A 20,932-nucleotide genomic window follows, 5' to 3' on the forward strand; every position below is an offset into this window, starting at 1 on the left:
TTTACTTAGCACTGTCATTACTCAGATCCTTGAACACATCATGTAAGTAGGTCAGGGCCTAGTCCATGGGGCTTTACTTAGCACTGTCATTACTCAGATCCTTGAACACATCATGTAAGTAGGTCAGGGCCTAGTCCATGGGGCTTTACTTAGCACTGTCATTACTCAGATCCTTGAACACATCATGTAAGTAGGTCAGGGCCTAGTCCATGGGGCTTTACTTAGCACTGTCATTACTCAGATCCTTGAACACATCATGTAAGTAGGTCAGGACCTAGTCCATGGGGCTTTACTTAGCACTGTCATTACTCAGATCCTTGAACACATCATGTAAGTAGGTCAGGGCCTAGTCCATGGGGCTTTACTTAGCACTGTTATTACTCAGATCCTTGAACACATCATAAAACTGCTTTCACTCTGACTACAATCTCTCTCAGGGAGACAATACACAATCAGCAGAATAATGCAGCCTGCCGTGCCCCTGTTTAAGGTGAAGCAAGACTCCTATAATCAGGGAATACAATGCCTTGGTATGTCAATACCCTATCTGTGCTAGCTGCTTTCACCAAAGAGTGCAACATGTAGGACATGCATTACTTCAAGCTCTCCATCATCACTTACACTTACATGTAAATCTCATCTTGTGACCTGATAAAGTGATTGTTTTCCCTTCTGGCTGAAGTACTCATGAAAATGTTCAGGGAATAATAATAGTCCATTTTTATTGTGCTGTACTCCATGCATAAGCATGCTCTAAGCGCTTAGATATTATTACCACGGTCAATGGATCAGTGTGCACTCAACAATCACTCTCAGCTCCCTGGGGAGTATACAACCCAAGCTGCCTGTTAGGCGCGAGAAGCTTAACGGCCATTTTGCCATCTCATCCTACCTGGTACCCATTCACATTCTGGTTAACATGCTTTTGTCAAGAAAAGCCAAATGTGTCTGAAAATGTTGACAACAGTGTTGCATGTTGTGTACCAGGTCCATCCTGACAGGCCTGTTCCCTCCCACAAGTGGCACAGCGTATATCAACGGGAAGGACATTCGCTCCCAGATGGACGATATCAGGAGCAGTCTCGGAATGTGTCCACAACACAACGTACTCTTTGACCTGTGAGTAGCTTCTTCAGTATTTATATAGGACATATAGGTACAGAGGGCCTAGTCATCTAAAGCGCTGTAAAGAGTTGCATCCCTTATTTGTACCAGAATCCTGTGATCATATGTTGGAATTCCATGTTTGTGCTGGTTATGATTCATGGTTTGTGATCATGGTTTTCACCACAGTGACTGTTGATATCTAAGATCTGGGTGCTGTTATACAAAGTGATCTTAGTGCTAAGGTGATCGTACATCCCATACCTTAACATAGACTTACGACAGTCGTAGTGCTAGGGTTGTTTTGTACACTCATTTGTCAGATCACTGATAAGTATCCTTGTTGCTGAAAGGAGGCTGTGATTTGATTCATCGGTTAAAAATGCCACTAAACCAGATAGCGACACTATGTATACATGGGTGATCGAAGAAATGCATACAAACCCCTGGAGTAATAACTAAGATGACCTATCAGATTTTTGGAAAGAGACACATTGTAGCCATCAAGTTGACCACAGGCCTAGACTGTAGACTGTGCTGGTAATTGTTGTTGCACGTCTGTGTTCAGCCTGACTGTAGAGGAGCACATCTGGTTCTACGCCCGACTCAAGGGGAGGACCAACGCGGAGGTGAAGCGGGAACTACCTCAGATGGTCAAGGATGTTGGCCTGCCCAATAAGATCAAAGAGATCTCCAAGAACCTGTCAGGTGAGTAGTACCGATGTGTCTCAATGTATCAGTGGTGACGGCAGATGTCTCATCAGAATCACATCCTGCAGAAAATAGTTGTTTTAACTTACAGAATAGAACACATTCTAGTTTCCTTTCTCTGTTGTACAGTGAGTTTATTTACTAGATATATAGGGGGCATGGGTGGCCCAGTCGTCTAAGGCGCCGTGATTCGCTGTGCAGAGTTGCGTCCCGTGGGCACGCCAGAAACCTATGATTGGGGGTTCGAATCCCGGTTTGCCCCGATTATGTTTCTAGGTTTGTCAGCACCATACCCATGCTCGTGGGTTTCACCGAAGTGGTAAATGTCTGAGACCTGCATTACTTCGGGCTTTCTTCCCACATTAAGCTGATATAACTGGAATACTATTAAACCCAACTCACTCACTCACTACTAGATACGTTGTTGAAGGCTGTGTAATTATGTCAGAATCCATATTGACACTTCAGTGATATTGCAGCATTCATCTGGAATCGGTTTAGTTGATATGTATTTCATTGCCCCAAATATTTCCGCTGAATATATATCTCACGAGTCAGTGTCTTCCAGCTTGTGTTTGATGATCGGTCTCTCTGTTCCAGGGGGAATGAAGCGCAAGTTGTCTGTGGCTATTGCATTTGTGGGTGGATCTCGCACAGTCATCCTGGATGAACCTACAGCTGGCGTCGACCCATACGCTCGCAGAGCCATCTGGGACCTGCTCGTCAAACTGAGAACAAGTAAGCTAATGTTCTACCACTGGCTGACCTATCTGGTGCACAGAATGAAATAAATGTAATTGTTATGTATTGGTTCTGTCATTCCTGTCTTCTACCATAAGTACAACTTCTCTGAGTAAACATGACATTGGGACATTGTGATGATATTCCAGATCGCACCATCATTATGTCTACCCACCACATGGACGAAGCCGACATCCTCGGGGACCGCATCGCCATCATCTCCCACGGTCGACTCTGCTGTTGCGGCTCAAGCCTCTTCCTCAAAAACCGCTTCGGCAGCGGCTACTACCTGACCCTCGTCCGCCAGCAGGACCAGGACCAGGACCAGAATGAGGTTCCAGTCAAGGATGTAATCAAACCTAAACCCAGCAGGCCGTCCACTGCCGGCAGCATCCGCTCCACCATCGACGTCGTAGTGAGTTACTTGTCAATTTGTTGTACCAAAATAGGATTTTAAGTGCATGCAGTGTGAGAAATTAAGTGGCATGGTGGCTACTAGGCACTATAAAATCAGCATGACAGTGCACAAGCGCTATGAAATCGGCATTATCAGTCCCGACTAGTACAAGCAGCCACACAATAATCTTGTCTTGGACCCAACATTAAACCCCATTTCACTTCACCTTATCAACTGGTATGAAGTTTTTTTTTATAGTGATGCACCTGTCCAGGTGATATGCTCCACTCATATTATCTTAGGTTGCTATAGTCGAAAGAAAAACTAACTAATAAAATTATCAACTGACTTTCAGAATTACATGGCTGTATTGTACTGTAGATGATTCATATTGACTGACTTTGGTGTCCTGATTGTAACAAAATATTAAATGTAATTTGGGAAAGTTGGCACCTGTTTTAGACAATTGTTTCACTGATGTGGAACTTTAGTCTTCCTTTATTATACTTCAGCCGTCATTTGAGATGGATGATGAGGGTTACTCTGAGAGACCGGACAGTGATAAAACCAGCAGCAGCAACAGCAGCAACCCACCTACTCCACCACCAGAGGGAGCCACTATGATACCAGGCACGTATACAGTTGGTCACGTGTACACAAACACAAAACAGTTATGGTAAACAGTTTGTCTGTGGGAGAATAGAGTGCAGATGCATAGGAAAACTTTCTTTAGCTTGTGTTAGTGTATCTCATGCAACCTGTACTATTTTGATGGAATCATTGCGATAACTTCAGCCAAATTTCGTCAATATGATCATTTGAAATATGTTACGAATTTTGTAAAAAGAAGTTGTAATTTTAACTAGATTTTGATCTCAGTGCAATCATTGTCACATACAACCAATGAATAATCTATGAATAAATAATCACTTGTTATTGTTTGTGATGGGAATGTGTACATATTTTGAGGAGTTTTGCTAATAAAGTGTTAAGCAAAAGATGACTTATTTTCATCATAACCATACAGTCAGACATGCTAATAATGATTACTAAATTCTCTTTTTATTACTAATTTCAAGTGCAAATTATGCCAAATATTCCTAACTGCCTGAATTTGGGGTTTGACTTTCTGCTTCATAGAGGGAGTCATTATAATACTTGACGTGTAGAGAAGGTATGTTAATACTGCATATCTTCAGTATAGGTGGCCTTGTGCTATAGCTCTGCTGTTGTGTGTATATGTTCAGACCTGAACCTTCCACGTATGATTGTACCGGTACATATGTCATAAGGTAGCTCTATGTACAGTGAAGAACCACCGTATGATAAATATTGTTTCCTTTGCCCAGGTTTCTCGGTGCAACGAGTGACTGCCTTCATTCAGAAGTTTGTGAGTGGGGCCAAGTTGACCGAAGACAACAACACTGAGCTGTGCTACCAGTTGCCAGAAGAGGCGGCTCACAGCGGGGACTTCGAGGCCTTGTTCTGCCAACTTGAGCGCAGCCACTTTGACCTCGGCATCTCCAGCTTCGGCATCTCCGACACCAGTCTGGAGGAGGTACGACACACCACTGATGGTTTTGTTAGGAAGAGCAGGCTTAGCAATTCCTTTGTAGGGGCATGGATGGCCCAGTCATCTGAGGCATGGCAATTAAATCACATTATGTTTTCAAACCCCAGAATTGTCTCAGATTATGTTTCTTGGTTTGTCAGCGGGTTTCGTGTAAAGACCTGCGTCATTTCAAGCTCTCCCATATCATGCTGACATGACATGTTATAATACTTTTCTAAGCAGCATTTAGACCCGTGAAGATCCGGCTAGAATAGGTCTTCAGCAACCATTGCTTGCCGTAAAAGGCGACTATGCTTGTTGTGAGAGGCGACTAACGGGATGGGGTGGTCAGGCTCGCTGACTTGGTTGATGGATGTCATCGATCCCAATTGTGTGGATCGATGTTCATGATATCAATCACTGGATTGTCTGGTCCAGACTCGATTATTTACAGACTGACGTCATATAGCTGGAATATTGCTGAGTGCGGCGTTAAACAACCAACTAAGCAGCATTTAACTGAACTCACTCACTCACTATGTCACGTTAACTTTGCTTTGATCTATGCAGTTTACTATGATGGGGTGCACAAACTATGCAATGAATGCTATCAATGAGTGTAGCTTGGATATGTGTATCAGTATTAGGGAATGACAACCGCCGCCAATACCATAACTGGATCAAATGAATTCTTGCCCTATTCTTACACAAACATGTATTTTGATTCCAAGATTGGAGGGGAAATATTGTAGTTTGATTGTGTATTGTTGCGTCCAGGTGTTCCTGAAGGTGGCGGAGGAGAGTGGTGTGGACTGCCCCACAGACGAGATGACTCGCAAGCAGCTGGAACAGGTCTATGATGGTGTGTACCTGTACTCACACACTAGCTCTACTATTTGTCACAAGTGTTCAGATCTAGCTCTTCAGCAACCCATGCTCACCAGAAAATGCAACTATGCTTTTCGGAAGAGGCGACTAATGGGATAGGGTGGTCAGACTTGCTGACTTGGTTGATGCATGTCATCGTATCCCAATTGCGTGGATTGATGCTCATGATGTCAATCACTGGATTGTCTGCTCCAGACTCAATTATTTACAGTCAGCCGTCATATAGCTGGAATATTGTGAGAGTGCGGCGTTAAGCAACAATCAAACAAATCATATCTATGATGGACTGTACCTGTACTTACACACTAGCTCTTTTGTAGGAGGCAAATACCCACGGCCAGTGTCCCGTCTGAGTTTCCGCAAGAAGAAGTTTGGCATCTTCCCCACCAAACAGGGAGTGAACCGCGTCAACAGCACCACCGACCTGATGGAGGACAGTGACCTTGAAATGACAGGTGAGCCGGGGTCCAGTGCTTCTCCTTGCACGGCTATGATGGAATGTTCCTGATAATGCGATGACCAGCACTCATGGTTGTACCATTGTATGCGGTACATATATTTGCTTTTTTCCTGGAGCAGTATTGACCTAGCTATGGCTAATATATCAAGAAGAAAGAACATATACTCAACCCTCTCTTTGTTATTCCATATTTTAATGACTTAACTTCATCATGTAACAACTGTCCCTATACTAGCACCTGCCTATACCTCTAGGGGCAAACCACTTACTTCTTATTGTTTGTCTCACTGTTGGGATTCAAGGGTTGTATAGGCCCTAAGTACCTATATGATTGTCTCACTGTTGGGATTCAAGGGTTGTATAGGCCCTAAGTACCTATATGATTGTCTTACTGTTGGGATTCAAGGGTTGTATAGGCCCTAAGTACCTATATGATTGTCTTACTGTTGGGATTCAAGGGGTGTATAGGCCCCAAGTACCTATATGATTGTCTTACTGTTGGGATTCAAGGGTTGTATAGGCCCCAAGTCCCCATGATTGTCTCACTGTTGGGATTCAAGGGTTGTATAGGCCCTAAGTACCTATATGATTGTCTTACTGTTGGGATTCAAGGGTTGTATAGGCCCTAAGTACCTATATGATTGTCTTACTGTTGGAATTCAAGGGTTGTATAGGCCCCAAGTCCCCATGATTGTCTCACTGTTGGGATTCAAGGGTTGTATAGGCCCCAAGTATCCCATATTGTCTTACTGTTGGGATTCAAGGGTTGTATAGGCCCCAAGTCCCCATGATTGTCTCACTGTTGGGATTCAAGAGTTGTATAGGCCCCATGTATCTCATATTGTCTTACTGTTGGGATTCAAGGGTTGTATAGGCCCCAAGTCCCCATGATTGTCTCACTGTTGGGATTCAAGGGTTGTATAGGCCCCAAGTCCCCATGATTGTCTCACTGTTGGGATTCAAGGGTTGTATAGGCCCTAAGTATCCCATGATTGTCTCACTGTTGGGATTCAAGAGTGGTATAGGCCCCAAGTCCCCATGATTGTCTCACTGTTGGGATTCAAGGGTTGTATAGGCCCCAAGTCCCCATGATTGTCTCACTGTTGGGATTCAAGGGTTGTATAGGCCCCAAGTCCCCATGATTGTCTTACTGTTGGGATTCAAGGGTTGTATAGGCCCTAAGTCCCCATGATTGTCTCACTGTTGGGATTCAAGGGTTGTATAGGCCCCAAGTCCCCATGATTGTCTCACTGTTGGGATTCAAGGGTTGTATAGGCCCCAAGTATCCCATATTGTCTTACTGTTGGGATTCAAGGGTTGTATAGGCCCCAAGTCCCCATGATTGTCTCACTGTTGGGATTCAAGAGTTGTATAGGCCCCATGTATCTCATATTGTCTTACTGTTGGGATTCAAGGGTTGTATAGGCCCCAAGTCCCCATGATTGTCTCACTGTTGGGATTCAAGGGTTGTATAGGCCCCAAGTATCCCATATTGTCTCACTGTTGGGATTCAAGGGTTGTATAGGCCCCAAGTCCCCATGATTGTCTCACTGTTGGGATTCAAGGGTTGTATAGGCCCTAAGTATCCCATGATTGTCTCACTGTTGGGATTCAAGGGTTGTATAGGCCCCAAGTCCCCATGATTGTCTCACTGTTGGGATTCAAGGGTTGTATAGGCCCCAAGTATCCCATATTGTCTTACTGTTGGGATTCAAGGGTTGTATAGGCCCCAAGTCCCCATGATTGTCTCACTGTTGGGATTCAAGAGTTGTATAGGCCCCATGTATCTCATATTGTCTTACTGTTGGGATTCAAGGGTTGTATAGGCCCCAAGTCCCCATGATTGTCTCACTGTTGGGATTCAAGGGTTGTATAGGCCCCAAGTATCCCATATTGTCTCACTGTTGGGATTCAAGGGTTGTATAGGCCCCAAGTATCCCATATTGTCTCACTGTTGGGATTCAAGGGTTGTATAGGCCCCAAGTCCCCATGATTGTCTCACTGTTGGGATTCAAGGGTTGTATAGGCCCTAAGTATCCCATGATTGTCTCACTGTTGGGATTCAAGGGTTGTATAGGCCCCAAGTCCCCATGATTGTCTCACTGTTGGGATTCAAGGGTTGTATAGGCCCCAAGTCCCCATGATTGTCTCACTGTTGGGATTCAAGGGTTGTATAGGCCCTAAGTCCCCACGATTGTCTCACTGTTGGGATTCAAGGGTTGTATAGGCCCCAAGTATCCCATATTGTCTCACTGTTGGGATTCAAGGGTTGTATAGGCCCTAAGTACCTATATGATTGTCTAACTGTTGAGATTCAAGGGTTGTATAGGCCCCAAGTCCCCATGATTGTCTCACTGTTGGGATTCAAGGGTTGTATAGGCCCCAAGTCCCCATGATTGTCTCACTGTTGGGATTCAAGGGTTGTATAGGCCCCAAGTCCCCATGATTGTCTCACTGTTGGGATTCAAGGGTTGTATAGGCCCCAAGTATCCCATATTGTCTTACTGTTGGGATTCAAGGGTTGTATAGGCCCCAAGTCCCCATGATTGTCTCACTGTTGGGATTCAAGAGTTGTATAGGCCCCATGTATCTCATATTGTCTTACTGTTGGGATTCAAGGGTTGTATAGGCCCCAAGTCCCCATGATTGTCTCACTGTTGGGACTCAAGGGTTGTATAGGCCCCAAGTCCCCATGATTGTCTCACTGTTGGGATTCAAGGGTTGTATAGGCCCCGAGTCCCCATGATTGTCTCACTGTTGGGATTCAAGGGTTGTATAGGCCCCAAGTCCCCATGATTGTCTCACTGTTGGGATTCAAGAGTTGTATAGGCCCCAAGTCCCCATGATTGTCTCACTGTTGGGGTTCAAGGGTTGTATAGGCCCTAAGTCCCCATGATTGTCTCACTGTTGGGATTCAAGAGTTGTATAGGCCCTAAGTATCCCATATTGTCTCACTGTTGGGATTCAAGGGTTGTATAGGCCCCAAGTCCCCATGATTGTCTCACTGTTGGGATTCAAGGGTTGTATAGGCCCCAAGTATCCCATATTGTCTTACTGTTGGGATTCAAGGGTTGTATAGGCCCCAAGTCCCCATGATTGTCTCACTGTTGGGATTCAAGGGTTGTATAGGCCCCAAGTCCCCATGATTGTCTCACTGTTGGGATTCAAGGGTTGTATAGGCCCCAAGTCCCTATGACTGTCTTACTGTTGGGATTCAAGGGTTGTATAGGCCCCAAGTCCCCATGATTGTCTTACTGTTGGGATTCAAGGGTTGAATAGGCCCCAAGTCCCCATGATTGTCTCACTGTTGGGATTCAAGGGTTGTATAGGCCCCAAGTCCCTATGATTGTCTTACTGTTGGCATTCAAGGGTTGTATAGGCCCCAAGTCCCCATGATTGTCTCACTGTTGGGATTCAAGGGGACAATATATCTGCAGAGACCCTGCATTGTTTGACTTTGGGCATTCTGGGGTAGATTGTCCCCAGTACTTAATTATTCTCTCCCAGTCCTAGACTAGTTTATAGTGGTGAGGTAGCCAAGTGGACAATGCAATATTTTTCATCACACCTCAGCCTATTCTTGGGCTTCCCATCTGTGAGATTGCTGGAACATTGTGTTAAAACTGAAAATACTGTAAAACCTACTTCACTCCTCTCTGTATTGTGCTTCTAAAGTTATTGTTTCACATTCTTGTTATTGTGTCCTGTTGAAGCTCACACACAGAGAATGAAAAGTAAGTGAAAATTAACTATCCTTAGGTGTCAATTGTTCATTCTGTGTTTTTCATTGTGTTTAGATCAAGGTGTCAGTTTATTACCCCGTAAGTTGTTTGTTGTCCTCGTGCTTTGCCCTTTACGGTGCATGACCATTAAATAAACAAACAATGTTTGTTTAAGTTTTTGCCTGTTACGGGGTCCGTCCTCTCAGTGCATGACTGTGTATAAGCAAATATTGATGTAAATTGCATGGAAAATATTCACTATGTGGCCACGTGGGCTTTCTGACCTTTTGAATGACAATCAGCTTTCATTACAAATGAGGGGCGGTCAGGTAGCCCAGTGGTCAAAGCGTTCGCTCGTCACGCCTAAGACCCGAGTCGGATTCCCGACATGGGTACAATGTGTGAAGCCCATTTCTGGTGTCCCCCGCCATGATATTGCTGGAATATTGCTAAAAGCGGCGTGAAACCAAACTCACTCACTCACTCACTCACTCACTCATTACAAATGATCTTATGGCTTTATTGGCATATTTATTAGTTTTTCTTTTTATTAGTATTATACAATGTTATACTCACAGTTCTTCATCCCATAGAAGACTTTTCATCCTGTAATGTTCATTGGGTATGGTATCTTGCTTCCTTGCTGTCAGTCATGAACTTTCTTCATCGCTACTTATGCTTTCCCACGCTTGCACTGCAGTGCCTGCCTTTGTCTGCAGTGCCCTGCATGCTGCACAACATACAATGTCACTTGATAAGGCGATCCCGATGTTTTGTCAAAAGCTCAATGAAATCAGCTTTAGAAATTGGCACTAGTCCTATAGTCCTTGCCAAACTGCCCAATAGTTAAGGTATGAAAAGGACTAGTAGAAATTTGCCATTTGCTATATGTTATCATTATAAGGACTAGTGGACTTAAACAGTTAGTTTTTAATGCTGGAAATGGATATCAAATATACTACTCAAAAGATGTTGAGGACCACCCAGTTCTTTCACACAATCAGGTGTTCCTTAACTTCTTTTGAATAGTATATCTATTATGTTTCTAACCCTAAAAGTGTAATATGGCAGGGAAGTACCAGTGATAATGTCATTTAACATTTTGTTAGTTTCATTGAACTTTTGACTGAATCCTTAACGATGGATGCAATCAGACTTGAGATGAATGCACTCTGCCCTGCTTGTGAAGCTGCCTTGTTTGTGTATGTAGAGGATGGTAGTCGCAGCCAGGAAGCGATTTCTGCTCCATTGTTCTCACATTTAGACTAGTGTATGTACCTACCTGCCCTGAAGCAGTGAGATTAGTGTTACATTTTGTTGGTAATCCTGTTCTGCAGCTGATGATGTGAGGTAAGATATGGTGTGTTTGGGTTGCTCCTGATATATATATTGCTGCTTTTTAGTTTTCAGTGGGCCTGACACAGGGGATTCTGGTTTAGAATAGGTCCCCAGCAACCTGTGCTGGTCAAAAGGTGACCAAATGGATTGGGTGGGCAGTCTCGAGGACTTGGTTGAGAGCATGTCCTTTTACCCTGACAGCGTGGATCGTTGTTCACAATATCAATCACTGGATTGTTTGGTCCAGACTCACAATACCAGAGCCGATGTCACATAGCTGGAATATTGCTGAGTGAGGCGTTTAGCAACAAGAAAACAAACAAAACATTCAAACCACTGTTAAGGCGTGGAAACAACCACCTCTCACCCAGTGTCGACCTTCCATTGCCTCGTATATCTAGTCCTGTAGACCATGTTGGGCTGGAATCTCATGGCCCAGTCATATGCAGAGTTGTGTCCCTTAGGTGTACCAGAATCCTATGATTGACAAATCGAATCGCTCAAATTCTTCTTAATTATGTTTCTGGGTTTGTCTGTTCCATTCCCGTACTTTTTTGGAATTCTTGAAAGTGGTAAACGTCTTCAACTTCCCTCCTACATCAACCTGACGCACAATACTGTTCAAAGTGGCATTAAACCTGACATCCAGGATTCCCAACTTGGACATATACCTGTGTGAGGGTGAAGATCTGTCTCCACACACTTCTGCTCCTTGTTTCAGATGAGACATCGGAAACGGCTAGTGACCCAGGTTTCTGTGCCGAGTCAGAGACGAAGCTGTCAGGATGGAACCTCAAACGTCGACAGTTCTGGGCACTCTTCCTCAAGCGTTTCCACCACGTCCGCCGCAGTAAGAAGGGATTTGTGTGTGAGGTTGGTAGATGCAGCCCTGTCAGTGTGTTATTGTTGTCCAGTTCGGAGTCTGTTAGTCAGGCAGTCCTGCCCAATCGTAATTTGTCATATTACTCAGAAAAAGAATTAGGTTAGGGACTCATATTTTACTATAAGTGGTGGGTTGGGTGGGGTTGAGTGGTGGTCTCATATTCGCAGATCCTCCCATTTTGTGTAACACTTTTTCATGCCCCCTGCCCACGACAAATATAAAAGAAAAGATAAATGAACACTCCCTAATGTTTTTATCCTCGTATAGTTGTGATACATTTTGGTGCCCCAACCCCACACCCCCCCCCCCCCCCCCCCCCCCTTTCATCTTTTGCTGACCAGTCCCTTACCATCAACATTTTCAGATCCCAGTTGAAGGAAGACATAATTAATACCTGTTTGAAATAATGAGACGTGTCTGTTATTGCAATCAATATTGTCCTTATTATGGGGTGTTTTGCAAAGGCTAATTAAATTAGAAAAAAATCTGTCATGTCTTTTGTTTCCAATAATATTTATGAGATGGCATGTGGGACAAAACAGTTAAATGTGGGAGAAGTGTTTTGATAAATAATGCAATGAGACACAAACTCTGTTGTTCCAGATCATCCTGCCGGCGGGGTTTGTGTGCCTGGCCATGGTGTTCGCCCTCATCCTGCCCCCCTTCCAGGAGGAGCCCGCCCTGGAGCTGCACCCCTGGCTCTATGTGCCCCAGAAGGGCGACGCCCACCTCTACATGTTCTATAGGTGTGTACACACATGGACACATGTAGCTCCTCATGAGGGGTTGACAACTCAGTTCACTTCTACACAAAATACATATCTGACAGGCGGCTATGTTAAAAATATAAGAAGACTTACATGATGAGATCAAAGTTTGGTTTGCCAATAATGAATTTGAAACAAAATCTTGAAGAAAATGTGAGTCCCTTGTTTCAGATACATAATCCTATAACGGGTACAGAAGCACTTTAGGTGTAAGCATATTGGGAGTCTTAGCGAGTTTAATGAAATTATTTCAAACATTGCTTTGTGTAACTAATATTATGATGTATATCAATGTAGCACATAATGATTATTTAATGAAACAAAGACAGTGTTTCTGTGTTAAGCGTGGCATTTGTTACAATGCCTGCACCTATCTTTAACTTGGGCAACAAGCCATGGAGCCTCGTCCCTCTGTGACACAGTGTCTTGACTTGCAGTAATGACGACCCTGGTACGACCCTCGCAGACAAGCTGGAGAACACACTTCTGTCCAAGCCCTATCTAGGAACAAGATGTATGAACTCATCGGTCTATCACATCAGGTAAACAATGTCGACTGTTTCCCCTGGTCATAACGAAGGTGGTGAACGATCAAAACACAAGGATTTTTCTCATTTAAAACTAGAAAATTGACTTAAGGTAACAGGATCTAATATATTGGCATTCAGACCAATTATAATTTTGCAAACTCTGCTTTGTTTTCTGGCACCTTGATTGCATTGATGAACAGAAACATAAAATATGAAAACAAATACAAAGATGAAAGAAAGTTGATGCAGTGTAAAGATTTATTGCAAACCAATTGTCCTGACTACAGCCTTTTTCAGTCTGGTTTGATGGTGTGTTGTTCTAGTGGCATGCCGTGTGAGCCATCATCAGCCACAGGAAAGTGGACTGCGCGACCCAAACTGACCGGCAACCTGTCCATAGACTCCCCCTCCTGTTCCTGTGCAACTGGAATCCAGAAATGTCCACCAGGTAAAGCTACTCTGTTTGTGGGCTGTCTGAGGCGCTTCACTTCACTGTGCAGAGTTGCCTCCCTTGTTCATGCCAGATTCCTATAATTGTAGGTTTTAATCCAAGATTAGCCCTGATTATAATTCTTCTTGGTTCATCAGCATCATACTTGTCATGTGAGTGGTAAACAACTGCATCAGTGTGCGCTTTCCTACCACATTAAGCGCATACCGTGAATGGACTGAAATAACTGAAGCTATGTTAACCAAAACTCACTCACTTAATCCACTGGCATCAATTTGTTGCTTAGTTCGTTATAACTAGATCACACCTGACAAAAACAAATTCAGCACTTTGTTTTTAAAAAAAACACCACTCTTTTTTTCTCCATGTACTAAGAGTGAATGAGTATGGTTTTACACCACTTGTAGCAATATTCACGCAAAATCGTTTGTATTCATTTATGGTAAACTGTGTTCAATTGCTTGGTCGTTTGGACCATCCAATCAGTCTTTGATTATTTCAATTAATCGGAACGCTAAAACTCTGTATGTTCAGTCACCACATCAGTGCAGGAATAAACACTGTCTCCATGTACCTGTCTACAAAACATCGCCACCGTGCTGGTCTTCCAATGCATCTCTGGGGCAGTAGTTAGCTTAGTGGTTGTACATTCACTCATCACGTTGATCTGAGTTTGGCTCCTTACATGGGTATGATGTGAGAAGCCCATTCTTTGTGTCCCCCAATAGGATATTCCTGGCCATGAAGTGTCACACACCTTGCTCATTGCATCTGTTACGTAATCTTTGAGTAGTCTATGACTGTCTAGACTGCCTCCATGGTCTAGTGGATATAGCGTCTACCTGGAGAGCAGAACGTCAGTGGTTTCGATACCCGCCAGCATCATAACCAAAGATGGTAGTTGTTGTTACCCTGCCTGCTGCTTGGCATTAAGAGCTTAAAACTCAGAGTCATTGTAATGTGTTTCAGTTAAACTAAGGCATGGTATCCCAGTGGGCCAGCACCATAAAACCGGCATTAGTCAGGCAGTAATTTTGAACATAAAGTTAAACCCCATTTCACCTCTCCTCACCTATGACTGTCTTACTTTGACCCAGGTGCTGGTGGCCCCATCCCTCCCCGGAGCTACCTGCCAACGACAGACTACCTCTACAACATGACCGGTCGCAACACCAGCGACTGGCTGGTCAAAACCATGGACCAGTACATCAAGAGAAGGTGGGTCAAGTCTTGACTTTTATGTTTCATTTCGAGGGCACGGGTGGCCCAGTCGTCTAAGGCGCTGCGATTCGCTGTGCAGAGTTGCGTCCCTTTGGGCACACCAGAAACCTATGATTGTGGGTTCGAATCCCGCTTCGCCCTGATTATGTTTCTAGGTTTGTCAGCACCATACCCGTGCTTGTGGGTTTCACCGAAGTGGTAAACATCTGAGACCTGCATCACTTCAGGCTTTCCTCCCACATTAAGCTGACACGCCGTGATGTAACTGGAATACTGTTAAAACCGGCGTTAAAACCAACTCACTCACTCACTCACTCACTCACTCACTCACTATGTTTCATTTCAACACTGCATAACACTCTGTTTATCTGCTTAGGCTGTTGAAGGATAGATGACCCTTTATGTACTCCTAGTCCTGTGTGTTTCATCACTTTCTATGTCACCCCATTCTGATTTATGTGTTGCTTGTAGATATGGAGGCTTCAGTTTTGGAGACAAGAATCCTGTAGCTCAGCTGAATGCTACTCAACTGTTGACTGTCATTGACCGACTCTCACGAGCAGGCAATAACGGCTCTGCTGTTGTCGATGGTAACGAGACCGTATGGCAGGACCTGGATGATTTGATCAAGAGATTTGTTCGACAGGACATTGCCAAGGTACGTCTACATCTACTGTCAATAGCCATAACATATTTTGGGAAAATGAAAACCTTTTTGATATCAGTGATACAGATGGTTTTCCTGTGAATATCCATATTCACTAGAATATACTGTATTCGACGTAGTAAGCGCCCAGCTCTAATAAGCGCCCACGGGGATTTTTTCCTAATATATTGGCCAGTGAACAATCCCAATTAGCATCCCTTTCAATTGTACACAAGATTTATTTATTTGTGTATAATATGCACTCGTGTGTTATATGCACCCTTAATTATTGGCAATTAAATTCTGGAAAAATATCTGTCATGTATAACACGCACAGACTTTTCTTTTGTATCATTTCAGGCTATCAGCATAAACCACGAAATTCAACTTTGTTTTTTTTCCCACCAAATTTTTTTTCAAATAAGAGCCCCCTATTTCTAATTTTGAGAGTGCCCTGGGCGCATATTACGTCGAATACGGTACATTTTTTTATCACACAAAGATATTTTCTTTACTGTGAAACAGTTTACCGGAATCTTTACAGTCCTTGGGGAACTGTTATTTTGCTGTGAATTGTGTTTTCGTTTCCAACTACAGACGCCATTTTACTGAAGAATTTCTGTAAGACCTAAAAAAAATGTGAGATGTACCTATGTCTTAGAACCTGCTCTTCTTGCCAGGATACGGGGGCAGAATAGGAACCCTGTAACCCATGCCTGCCATACGCTGACTGGTGTGGATCAGGTGGTTAAACTGTGTAAACTGGGTGATTGTGTGTTCTCACAGGGAAACAACTGGTTTGCCTGGCCACACTTTATTGTGTATTTTGCTGACAGGACTGAAACCTCCTTCACTAAGTCACTAGAATTTGTTATCCTGATGTCTGTTCCTTGTCTCCTGTAGGTTTGGTTCAACAACAAGGGATGGGCAGCATCCGTGGCCTATATGAACTCTCTCAACAACATCATCCTGCGCAGTTATCTCCCCTCCTCCAAGGACCCCAGTAACTTCGGCATCACCACCATCAACCATCCCCTCAACTACACCCAGGACCAGCTCAATGAGGAGACAATGTATGTGTCACGTCATGTGTTTTAGTATCCTTCCCTTAGTGAGCTGGATATTTTTCCATACCCTCTTTTTAGAATAACCTGCACTTTATGTCATTAGATAACCCAAATGGCGATTCTTGGCATATTAGAGGCTGCTTGAGATCTTGTCTATGACAAAGAAGTATGTTTTGAAGAGTTGCATCCCATGACTGTTCCAGGATTCCATGATCACAGATTCTCCCTAAATATCACCATTGGTCTGGCAGCACTGTAATTGTTCTAGTTGTTTTCATAAAAGTGATAAAAAAATGTCTATGAATTGCCTCACTTTCGGCTTCTCTTCCACAACAAGATGACACGTCATAATTCAAGAAAAACACTGTTCAGAGCAGCAGTAACCACAGCCCACTCTCTAAGGAGAACAGGTCAATGTCACTTACCTCGAAATCACAGCGATCTTTGCGCTACAACTGTCATAGCTCCCATACCCTTACACAGACCTGTGATAGTCTTAGTGCTAAGATCTCTTCAGGCCCATGCTACATCTATCAACAACTGTGTTGTCTTGACCAGACTGCCTGCTTCTAGTTTCCCTCTTTGTGACATATCAACTCCTGCTTGCAGCATGAACAGTGCCATAGATGTCCTGGTTGCCATCTGCGTCATCTTCGCCATGTCCTTCATCCCGGCCAGCTTCGTGCTGGTGCTGATCGAGGAGAGAGTGTCCAACAGCAAGCACCTGCAGTTTGTCAGCGGCATCAACCCAACCATCTACTGGGTGGCCAACTTCACCTGGGATATGGTCAGTAGCAGACACCTTGGGTTGATTTATAAAATAATATACTGCTCAAAAGATGTTAAAGAACACCTGATTTTTTCATATGACTATAGTTAGTCTATCATGGCGTGACAGATTAACTATACTCGTATGAAAGAATTGGGTGTTCTTTAACTTCATTTGAGTAGTATACATTGGATCAGTTTCATGTAACTTTTCGTATCGGGGCAGTGAGGTAGCCTTACAGTTAGGCGTTTGTTTATCTCATTGAAGTCATGGGTGTGATTCCACACTTGGATACAATGTGAGAAACTCATATTGTCCTTGAAATATTGCAGGTGTATGCTAAAAGCGGTGTAAAACCCCAACTCACTCACTCACTGACATAGATTGCCCTTGGTTTTTTGGGGGAAATCTGATTTCCAAGAAGTTGTAAATAATATAAGAAGGAAAAGCTGCTTCAGGATATGACGGTGATAGTGCTGGGCCTCACATCCCAGGCTGACTGTAATGAAATAAGGATGTTATGTATGTGGGTAAAAGTATCTATTTTATCACATAAATTTTTAGTTAATTTCATCAATTATCCACATCAATTCTGGCTGTAAGATACATTGTAAAGTTACTGTTTGTTTCAGATGAACTACCTGATTCCTGCCCTGCTGTGTTTTATAATATTTCTGGCCTTCAACAAGGAGGCCTACGTTGGCCCCGGCCATGCTCCCTGCCTCGTGGCTCTACTCTTCCTCTATGGGTAAGCATGACATCCGGTTTGTCCCCTGTTGATGGTGGCCCACTGAAGCCCTAGGAGAGGGACCATGTGAAACCCAGGTTAGATAAGGTCCCCAGCACTGGATAGCTTAGTATAGGAATGGACTATATTGGATCAGGGGGTCAGTCGTTGTGATTTGGTTGATTGTATATCATCATTGCCCTACAACATGGGACGAGTGCTCAAAATACAAACCAGTTTATTATCCACAGGGTTAGAAATAACTGCGTTCTAAAAATTGCATGTGCATTAGTGCAAATATCACTTCTCGTGCTCCAGTGCATTAGTGCAAATATCACTTCTCGTGCTCCAGTGCATTAGTGCAAATATCATTTCTCGTGCTCCAGTGCATTAGTGCAAATATCACTTCTCGTGCTCCAGTGCATTAGTGCAAATATCATTTCTCGTGCTCCAGTGCATTAGTGCAAATATCACTTCTCGTGCTCCAATGCATTAGTGCAAATATCACTTCTCGTGCTCCAATGCATTAGTGCAAATATCACTTCTCGTGCTCCAATGCATTAGTACAAATATCACTTCTCGTGCTCCAATGCATTAGTGCAAATATCACTTCTCGTGCTCCAGTGCATTAGTGCAAATATCACTTCTCGTGCTCCAATGCATTAGTGCAAATATCACTTCTCGTGCTCCAGTGCATTATTGTTGACGTCATTCGAATCTCACTGTGATGTAAGGATGGAATGACATCACCCTAGAAACAAAGTCACAGCTGAGGATTGTAGACGTCATTCAACAACTTGTGGTATACTAGGACAGTGGTGGTGATCCAGGGGTCCGGAAAATTTAAAATCCCAATCGGACATTTGCATTTAGGCCACGCCCCCTTCAAATAGCGTATTTTAGTACGACTTTTCACACACATTACAAGTTTACGTATGATGAATTATGAATTGTTTCAATTTAAATTGTTTAATTCACCGGACAATTAATAACAAATAATATCATTTTAGATTTACATGGAAAACATACGTTTGTTTCTTTTATAATAATGATCTGTTAACGTAGTGAACGGTCTAATTAATATTCATGAGTTATATTCATGAGTCTGCTCAAGTGTACGCGTTGTAACATTTGGATCGAGACTATTATCCCATATTTGGTTATCACATGACCTCACGGGAATTTATTTTTTTTAAACTAAAGATTTTTTTAAAAACAAGTCAGATAATTTAATCACAAATACAAAAATATCGTTGATAGCAATAGTTATTTGAATACTTTTTTCATCTGTACTTATTTATTGACCATAAAAAAATTGTATATCGATCGTCCGAGAAAGCAAAATGGCAGTCAATCAAGATTCAATATACGACTAGCTACTGAAAACAATAAAATCTGCAAATCCTCATTGTATGTCAACCAAGTGAAAGTCGTTAGCCACGACTTACAAAATGATCGTCCAGACTTTGAGGGTTTGGCAGATCCGCTCGACTGATCTGCATCGGTCGACTGGCTGTCGTCACGCTTTCGCTTCTTGTCTGAGGTTACGTATCGTAGCATTGTGAGGATAATGAGGTACATCGATGATGCAAGGTATTAATGTACAGTTGTAAACACCTTTCACTCAAATTAACAAGATGTTCTCAGTAATTAATCCGCGATTAATCAGTGTCAACTCAGTTTATTGCCTATTACTGTGATTGACCGATTGGACTATCATGTAGGTACGATGTATTTACACCAATCAAAACAAACAAAGCTTGTCAGTGTAGTTAATCTTCATTGTGTTGCAACTGCAGACAGAAACTGCTCAGTCCTAACTGTTGATCATGTCCGGTCAAAATTTAAGAATGTCCGGACAATACTTTTTAAAATGTCCGGTAAGCAATATTTTAAAACGGACATTTGAGATTCCCAATCGGACATGTCCGGCGCATATGACGGTTTCCGGACCCCTGTGGTGATCACTGCATTTTTAGTAAAGGAGAGCTAAAAAGGATTAAGAAATAATGGGTAGTAAAGAAAATATTACACTGGCATTGTGTAATACTGATTTTAAGAAACTTATGTAAGAATAGATGTATTACCCTTGCTCTCTGAATTCTGACACTTGTTTTGTAAAACCAGTATGACACACATGCTCGTATAATAAATAATCTCTATGCTTTGTATGAGCCAGACTAGATTATTTACAGGCCACTGTGATAAGGCTGAAACTATTGTATTGCTCTCTGGGATGACAACTCTCACTCACTCACTCACTCACTCACTCACTCACTCACTCAGTGGGAAACAACATTCACTTACTTACTTTTCTGGATCAGATTTAGCTATGCAGGCTCATTGAAATTACTCTGACAAATAGTTATCTATGACGGTCTGATCCTTCATTTGTAATCTATGACATTCTGATCCTTCATTTGTAATCTATGACGGTCTGATCCTTCATTTGTAATCTATGAAACTCTGATCCTTCATTTGTAATCTATGACGGTCTGATCCTTCATTTGTAATCTATGAAACTCTGATCCTTCATTTGTAATCTATGACGGTCTGATCCTTCATTTGTAATCTATGACACTCTGATCCTTCATTTGTAATCTATGACGGTCTGATCCTTCATTTGTAATCTATGACATTCTGATCCTTCATTTGTAATCTATGACACTCTGATCCTTCATTTGTAATCTATGAAACTCTGATCCTTCATTTGTAATCTATGACATTCTGATCCTTCATTTGTAATCTATGACACTCTGATCCTTCATTTGTAATCTATGACACTCTGATCCTTCATTTGTAATCTATGACATTCTGATCCTTCATTTGTAATCTATGAAACTCTGATCCTTCATTTGTAATCTATGAAACTCTGATCCTTCATTTGTAATCTATGACACTCTGATCCTTCATTTGTAATCTATGACATTCTGATCCTTCATTTGTAATCTATGAAAC

At 42.7% G+C, this 20,932-nt stretch overlaps 1 protein-coding gene across 5 annotated transcripts in view; it reads left to right on the forward strand.

The window, feature by feature from the left end:
- The window catches only part of LOC124136169 (phospholipid-transporting ATPase ABCA1-like), a 90,663-nt gene that overhangs the window by 46,515 nt on the left and 23,216 nt on the right, over positions 1–20,932 (forward strand). For 3 of the 5 annotated variants that reach the window (XM_048399618.1, XM_048399621.1, XM_048399617.1), the window contains exons 20-37: positions 988–1,119; positions 1,673–1,812; positions 2,416–2,553; positions 2,706–2,971; positions 3,466–3,583; positions 4,303–4,511; positions 5,283–5,367; positions 5,714–5,848; positions 9,651–9,674; positions 11,635–11,786; positions 12,400–12,542; positions 13,001–13,105; positions 13,417–13,541; positions 14,642–14,762; positions 15,237–15,423; positions 16,315–16,484; positions 17,088–17,265; positions 17,880–17,995. In XM_048399618.1, the coding sequence (XP_048255575.1) occupies positions 988–1,119; positions 1,673–1,812; positions 2,416–2,553; positions 2,706–2,971; positions 3,466–3,583; positions 4,303–4,511; positions 5,283–5,367; positions 5,714–5,848; positions 9,651–9,674; positions 11,635–11,786; positions 12,400–12,542; positions 13,001–13,105; positions 13,417–13,541; positions 14,642–14,762; positions 15,237–15,423; positions 16,315–16,484; positions 17,088–17,265; positions 17,880–17,995 (2,544 nt within the window). Of the gene's footprint in view, positions 1–987; positions 1,120–1,672; positions 1,813–2,415; positions 2,554–2,705; positions 2,972–3,465; positions 3,584–4,302; positions 4,512–5,282; positions 5,368–5,713; positions 5,849–9,566; positions 9,588–9,650; positions 9,675–11,634; positions 11,787–12,399; positions 12,543–13,000; positions 13,106–13,416; positions 13,542–14,641; positions 14,763–15,236; positions 15,424–16,314; positions 16,485–17,087; positions 17,266–17,879; positions 17,996–20,932 lie in introns of all 5 variants that reach the window. The other 2 variants (XM_048399619.1, XM_048399620.1) reach the window with 2 other exon arrangements.

Source organism: Haliotis rufescens, unplaced genomic scaffold (assembly GCF_023055435.1).
Source record: "Haliotis rufescens isolate VD_foot unplaced genomic scaffold, xgHalRufe1.0.p SCAF_2, whole genome shotgun sequence".
Taxonomy (NCBI): Eukaryota; Metazoa; Mollusca; class Gastropoda; order Lepetellida; family Haliotidae; genus Haliotis; species Haliotis rufescens.